The sequence below is a fragment of the Phaseolus vulgaris genome, chromosome 10, assembly GCF_000499845.2.
Source record: "Phaseolus vulgaris cultivar G19833 chromosome 10, P. vulgaris v2.0, whole genome shotgun sequence".
NCBI lineage: Eukaryota > Viridiplantae > Streptophyta > Magnoliopsida > Fabales > Fabaceae > Phaseolus > Phaseolus vulgaris.
This window is the reverse complement of record NC_023750.2, coordinates 12,407,496-12,415,558: the sequence shown is the minus strand read 5'-3', so window position 1 is coordinate 12,415,558 and position 8,063 is coordinate 12,407,496. Positions and strand designations below refer to the sequence as shown.

Sequence of the window (8,063 nt, the reverse complement as noted above, 5' to 3'; positions counted from 1 at the left end):
AGAGATTGAGAATAAGAACCATACAAAAAAAAACACTTCCATTGCCAACAAGTAATTTAGTTACGTCTTATTAATGGGTTAGAGTATATTATGATATTTATATCGGCAAATATATACTACTCATTATTATTTGTGATTTTTATCTCAACATTTTTTATAATCAAGTAAAAATAAATTTATTAATGAAAAAACATTAATAATATTTTTTTAGAATTATCTTATATATTTATATTTATGGAATTAAAGTACTTTAAAAATATTAATTTTATTGAAACATATAATTCATAATACAAGTTATTTGAATTTGCTTTTTTTTTTAGAAAAAATAGTTTTATTTATTCTAACATTTAATAAAGTAATTCTATTTAGATTATATCTTAAACTTTTTTATTTGAGTTTATATTTTTAAAAAAATTAAATATTGTAATTTATAAATGTAAAGGGCTGGTAATAAAAATATATGATTAGATAAGAGAAATAAAATATAACTATCCCATGTACTCATTTTGACATGCTATGCTCCCTAATGGAAAGATGAGTAAAAATAAGTAAAATAGAATAAAATAATGAATATATTTTATAAAATGATTTCTTCATTTTTTTTCCTCTATTAAACACGCTGCTTCAATTTCCTAAACTGCCTCCACTAAACCAAACAAGACATAATGTTGAGTGATGATTTTTATAGTTGCTTAAATAGTAAAATAATATGATAATATAAAAAACTATATAGTGACCATGAAGTAGAAAACCCACTATGCATCTTCATAGTGCAGAAGCTCTTAAACATAAAATTACATGTACCCATTTGGACAATCTTACATAAGAAAGGAAAAACCAGCGTAAACTGTGAAAAGAAAATGAAGAAGTAATAAGACAAAGTGAAGTATGATTTGAAGTTGCATTGCATGCGTGAAACGAAGCGAAGAAGAAGAAGAACAAAAACAAAAAACATTCTATTCTTTCTCTGTCTTGTTTTTCTTACATTACACTTCACTCTTTGTCTCTTCCAGCCTTCGGTTAGGAAGTCTCACACAAATGTTTTGGCGGGAGATAGACCCCACCAAATTAAAAACAAACCCTTCTTCTCATAAATGCACCAACCCATCTTTCCCATTCTCTCATAAACAACCAACATAGAACATAACACAACCATTTCACACACTCATCTCTCTCACAACAACACCATACGCCATCGTCCTCGGTTCTTACATTCCTCTTCCAAAACGGCGTCGTTCCCATCACCATTCTCTTTAAAACAAACATGCCACATTCTCTGTTTCTCTTTGACTTTCTGCTTCTCATATTCCAAGTTTTGTTCAGTTTCATTCCCGCGCTTTCTCTCTCCTCTGACGGCCTCGCGCTTCTCGCTCTAAAGTCCGCCGTCGACCAGCCCTCCTCCGCCTTCTCCGACTGGAACGACGGCGACGTCACGCCCTGCGCCTGGTCAGGAATCGTTTGTGCCAATATCTCCGGCGAGGAGGATCCCCGCGTGGTAGGAATCTCCCTCGCCGGAAAATTCATCTCCGGCTACCTTCCATCGGAGCTCGGCACGCTGCGGTTCCTCCGCCGACTCAACCTCCACGACAATGCCTTCTCCGGCGTCCTCCCGGCGCAGCTCGGCAACGCCACCGCACTCCACAGCCTGTTCCTCCACCGCAACAACCTCTCCGGCCCCATACCCCGGTCCCTCTGTACCCTACCGCGCCTCCAAAATCTCGACCTCTCCGAAAACGCATTCTCCGGCCACATCCCCGACCACCTCGGAAACTGCAAGAACCTCCAGCGCCTCATCGTCGCCGGCAACAGATTCTCGGGCGAGATTCCCGCCGGTGTGTGGCCGGAACTTCAGAACCTCCTCCAACTCGACCTCTCCGCGAACGAGTTAACCGGTTCAATCCCTGACGAAATCGGAACCCTAGTTTCCCTCTCTGGCACGCTCAACCTCTCCTTCAACCATCTCTCCGGTAAGATTCCGGCGTCGCTGGGAAAATTACCGGCGACGGTGAGCTTCGATTTCAAAAGCAACAATCTCAGCGGCGAAATTCCCCAAACGGGGTCGTTTTCAAACCAAGGTCCCACGGCGTTCCTTGGAAATCCTAACCTATGTGGGTTTCCTCTTAGAAAATCATGTTCCGGTTCCGACCGGGATTTTTCTCCTGGTTCGGATCAAAACAAACCGGTTAACCGGCCAAAGGGGTTGAGCCCCGGTTTAATTATTTTGATCTCCGCGGCTGATGCTGCTGTTGTGGCCTTCATTGGGCTTGTGATTGTTTATGTCTATTGGAAGAACAAAGATAATGAGAATGGTTGTAGTTGCATTAGGAGAAGAAAGTTTGGCGAAGAGAAAGGGAGTGTGTGTGTGTGTGGTGGATTCCCATGTGTTACTGGGGACAAAAGTGATGATGATGAAGATTATGAGGTGGAGGGGGCTGAGGGAGAGGGTGAGGGGGAAGGGGAATTGGTGAGGATTGATAAGGGATTGAGTTTTGAACTTGATGAGTTGTTGAGGGCCTCTGCTTATGTGTTGGGGAAGAGTGGGTTGGGGATTGTGTATAAGGTGGTGTTGGGGAATGGGGTGCCTGTGGCTGTAAGGAGGCTGGGGGAGGGAGGGGAACAGAGGTATAAGGAGTTTGCTGCAGAGGTTATGGCCATTGGGAAGGTCAAGCACCCTAATGTTGTAAGGTTGAGGGCTTACTATTGGGCACATGATGAGAAACTTCTCATCAGTGATTTCATCTCCAATGGCAATCTGACACATGCCCTTAGAGGTTAGTTCTCTGGGTTTGTTTCATTTAGGGGTTAGTTCTTTCGGTTTGTTTCACTTTTTTTGTTAGACTGTTTTGGGTTGTTCTATTGATGCATTTAATTGATGTTTTGGGTTATTTTGTTCATGCATTGAATTGAAGTGATCTGAATCGGAGTGATATTGATAGAGAACAGAGAGAAGGTTTAAAGAGACAAAACATTAATTAATGGTTGGTGGGTATTTTGAACTTCATGCATGACCTCTAAGGGTTAAAAATGACTAATCATGACTGAATGAGTGATGGATTAATAATATAATAACGGAAGCCATCACATACACATATAGTAGTTTTGTACTTTATTGTCCATGTGACTTGTAAATTAGTCTTAATTTCTTTGCTTAAAGGGAAAGTTTATTTATCAGTATAGTTTAAGCTGGTGCTCGTGCTGGGATTTATTAAGTAGGACTTGAGTTCTGTGCAACTTTTTCTTTTTTTGAAATCTCTTACATTTCTATATGGTATATACTCTACATTCATTTCTCAAAATATATATACTCATTATATTATGACTCGTGAAATGAATTTGTATAATTCATCACAACTTTTTTCATGAGATAGTAAGTATTAGTAATTTTATATTTGAGTTATATTTTAAAAAAATTGGTAGCTATAAAGATAGAAAGTTTTCTTAAAGAAATCTTCTATGAGAAAAAAAAACATGGATTTTCACTATACTGGCTGCAGATTATTTGTGTTTGTTCGGAATGTGATTCGTATTATGACCAAAAGAATGAGTTGAAACTCGTCTCAAGTTATGTACTGAAAAGAGACTGAGCAAGAGCAACTATATTAGATATCCTTGCTTAGAAAGTTAGAGGGAAATTGGATTTGGACACTTTGTCTGTTGTGTCGTCGATGACGTTGGGGTGATATGCCACCTGCTAAAAGCCTAGAACTAAAGACAACTCCGTTCGTTCAGCATGTGTCTGGGAGATGAGATGGCAAGACGCACTCTCTTGGTGGGGACCAAAACCCTGTTGTCTGAGGTTTAATCACTAACAAAACAAAACTTGTTTATCAAAGTTGAAGTTTCACTCTTCCAATCCTCTTTCCTTCTCAACTGCAATGTTCTTTGCCTTTAAAATCTTTGCTTTCCTTCTTTCCCAAGACTTTTGAGTACATGGATTTGATCTCCTTTTGTTCCCTTTCTTTTGTTACTCACTAAATCCAAATGTTTGAAAAACTAGTTTCCTTTTAAATATCTTAAGTTTGTAGGCCAAAAAGAAGGGAGCACTCACGTTTGTGACTTCCATTCCGGAAAAAAGTAGAACTTCTTTTTGAAAATGGGTTCTTTTTGTTTCTTGATTTGTTTGATTTAACTTTTAGGTTAAACTTTCTCCATTATGAAGCATAGTCTCTACATCTGTCCCACTAGAATTGGTTTCTTACATTTTCCTTGCTTCCACCGCACCTCTGTCTCGGGCATAATATCATTAGAAGGAAATATACTAGGATTACATTCTGTAATACACTCATCAAACACGTTCTTTATAGTTGGCATAAATTAAAATCAGAAAACTGTTCCACTTCTTACCAACTTATACTCGCTCGTATACTGCGGTAAATTTTTTAGTCAATAAAATGTGTTTGTTAATCAGTGAATGAAAGTGTCGTGTCTTGTTAAAGTCAACATAAATTTGTAGTTGCAACAAAAGGTACTCTATATCATTATCTGCATTTGCATTCTGTACTAAATGTTACGAATAATTTCTCCATTACTAAAGTTAATGCTTTACACTGCACTCAATTTGACTGTGCTGCAGGGAGAAATGGGCAACCATCTACAAATCTTTCATGGTCCACCAGGCTGAAAATCGCAAAAGGAACAGCGAGGGGCTTGGCGTATCTCCACGAATGCAGTCCAAGAAAGTTCGTCCATGCTGACATCAAACCCTCCAACATCCTACTTGACAACAACTTCCAACCCTACATTTCCGACTTCGGCCTAAACCGTCTGATCAGCATCACCGGCAACAACCCCTCCACCGGTGGATTCATGGGTGGAGCTCTTCCTTACATGAAGTCTTCACAGAAAGAGAGAACCAACAATTACAAAGCCCCTGAGGCTGGTGTCCCTGGCTGCAGGCCCACCCAGAAATGGGACGTGTACTCATTTGGAGTTGTGTTGCTTGAAATACTAACTGGGAGGTCACCAGAATCATCTCCTACCACATCAACTTCCATGGAAGTCCCTGACTTGGTAAGGTGGGTGAGGAAAGGGTTCGATCAAGAAAGCCCGTTATCTGAGATGGTTGATCCATCGCTGCTCCAAGAAGTGCGTGTTAAGAAAGAGGTGCTGGCGGTGTTTCATGTAGCTTTGGCTTGCACTGAAGGAGACCCTGAGGTTCGGCCAAGGATGAAAACTGTCTCTGAAAATCTTGATAAGATTGGAAGTTAACGTTCAAACTTGGCAGTGTGCCAGCTCTAGGACTCAGCCTGAGACGGGAATTTACTCAAAAGAAAAGACGGACTTCAATCTAACAATGCATTTCTGTGGTAACTCAGAAGGTTATATGCTTGGCATCAACATGGTGCTGCAAATCTGTTCCTTCCATCTTGGACAAGCCCCTTTTAAATTTGTTTTCTGAAATCAATGGATTTTTGGAGAGCTGTAATTATCGCTTACATCTCATTCTCATTTTATTATTTTTTGTTTCAGGAAATTGTTAGATATTTTAATTTTCATTCTTATCTCTTTTCCTCCAAAATGTTATTTCAATACCCCCAACGTCTTGCATTATCATTGGAGTTTGGAAGTTAGTTCAGAGTCATAATGTGCATTTACTGCTGTAACAGTTTTGGGCTAGGGAAGGGAATTATTGGTATCGTGGCTGATCGAGATGAGAACAAAATTTAGTAACCCTCACTATCTTTGTATGTTTCATGTTTTGGATTGGATTTCAGCATTTTTCTTCGATTGCCTGCCACACTTACGCCTTTAATTCCCACCATGCCTACTCATGGGAAGTCACCTTCGCTTGTCGAGTAATACAGTGGCTTGCTTAAGTGTAATAAATTATTAACCTATTTTGTTTTTAGTAGAATGAAAAAACAACAACAAATTTTAACTTCTTTAGTTTTATGTAAATTCTATTAATAGTTAAGTAATTGAACCAAACACAAGTGTTTGTTTTTAACTATTATTTGCGTTTATTAAGAAAAATAATAAATTTAACATGCGATTAACTTAATTAACTTTAAAGAAAGTATGTCACGTGTAAATTTAATTTTTTTAATAATTTTATTAACGTTAGTTGCATATTAGTATTAATAATTTTTTCTTTATTAAAATGTATGTTAAAAGTATTAGAGATAAAGTAATTGGTAATCAAATTTAAGTTTTTTTTACTAATTTTTTTTGTATTATCCAATATTTAAATAATAGGAATTTATAAAATAGCATGTAATAATAGATAAAAACTGCTAAAGCATTATGACAGTTCACCTTATAACTTGACAGTAACTACCCGTGGTACTCAATGCTCGACCTTAACTTCTAAGTAATTGTCAAGTCACCTTAACAATAGGGCACACGTAAGAAAAAACGTGGCCTAAACGGTTATGACAAAGTAACCACTTTATTGGTCCTCTACTTAAGCCCAAGAGTCTATAAATACCGCAATCATCTTAGGAAAAAAATCTTATCATATTATTTATTTACTTACATACGAAATCATTTGTATTCTTACTAACTTGAGCGTTGGAGAATCTTCTGCACCTGCATCATCACTCCTGGAACAACTCGAAGACTCTTACCATATCCACATACACCTCAGAAGAAGGACATCTCATCCTCGGTAAGAACATTTGACGCCCACCGTGGGGCCCTGGTAAATTTTTTTCCCAGAACTGCATTGTCATATGGTTCTTACAAGAAACCAAACAACAACTTCAGCATCACAGGCAAGCATGGATCCATCTCTTTTAGCTGCACTCAAGGCCCATATCGATTCAATTGTGCTTGATATTCGAAATTAGTTGGGTAAAGATATGAAGTTAATGTAAACAAAACATCGTGGTGAAATCCAAACTCTTTAGGATCAATACCACAATGAAATACATGCCATCTGCCATCATGTTTCTTTACAAACAAATTTGTTTGGAAAGAACTGTCCAACAGTCACCACATGAACATGAAGGTGAAACAAAACCAGACAAAATAGTGACTCAAGATGAGCAGCTGAAAAGGAAGGAGAAGGAGAAGGAAAAGGACCAGGAGAAGTACGATGGTAATCGACACAAAGAGATAACCAATATAGAGTGTTGCACCTTCATTCCAATGTCATCAAAATATCATATTTCCTTTCTCTCTGAAATCTTCTTAATATTATTTCTTTTGGTTGTTCTATTACAGGTTCATTATTGATCTCAGGATTATTAATTTGTTGTTCTTCTTCATCATTGTGTGATTCAACAACATGAGGAACAACAATTGTTGAACTAGATGTACTAATTAAAGGAACTTGTACTCTAACTTCCTTAATCTCCACATTTCACGAAGCTTCACTCCCATTGGTTTCATCATTCTCAATGAACTAAGTATTTCTAGTTTAAAAAAAATCTTGTACTATGGGTAGGATAGTAAAACATATACCCTTTTGAATTTATTGTGTAACCAATGAAATATCCACTGATTGTTCTTGCATCCAATTTCTTTTCTTACGAATTGTATATTATAATTTCTGCCTAACAAACCCAAACTTACAGGTGTCTCAAACTTAATTTCCTACATGTCCTGATGTGAGTTGATTTTTAGATGTTTTCATTTATGGTGACACTTTTACTTAAGGTTAGGATTTTAGCAATTTATGGTGAGGACCTAAGGAAGATTCCCACTGAACACCAACTTAACCAAGTGGTTAAGTAAGTGTGAAAGTTCACTTCACAGAGGTTGTTCCCGCCGGTTGACCTGGGTCATCTTTACGAGTGGCTTCTAATCACGAGCTAGAGCATCTTTGTTCTATCTTGTATATGAGTACCTGAAAAAGAAGAACAAATGGGCGCCCTCGCAGCCGTTAGCACTCCGACGCTCAAGTCAGCTAGCGAGAAACACCAAAGTGACTAGAAACTGTATAATAATCTCAATAACTGGAACTCTGTGGCTAAACTGTGTGGCCCTAATTGCCTTGTGCTCACAGCTGGGTGCGCCGTCAAGAACAACTAGGGACTATTGTTCTGAGTAACTTTATGAGAACTAGGCTAAAACTCATGTAACTGTGAAAGCGTACCTCACTAGGGCTTCTTCGTGCCCTT

General features: G+C 38.1%; 1 protein-coding gene across 1 annotated transcript; it reads left to right on the top strand.

The window, feature by feature from the left end:
* Positions 1-947: 947 nt before the first annotated feature.
* LOC137819101 (receptor protein kinase-like protein ZAR1) lies at positions 948-5,529 on the top strand. The gene is made up of 2 exons (XM_068622842.1): positions 948-2,771; positions 4,574-5,529. Exons 1-2 carry the CDS (start codon positions 1,265-1,267, stop codon positions 5,206-5,208), a joined length of 2,142 nt encoding a protein of 713 aa, XP_068478943.1. The 5' UTR covers positions 948-1,264; the 3' UTR covers positions 5,209-5,529.
* Positions 5,530-8,063: the final 2,534 nt, after the last annotated feature.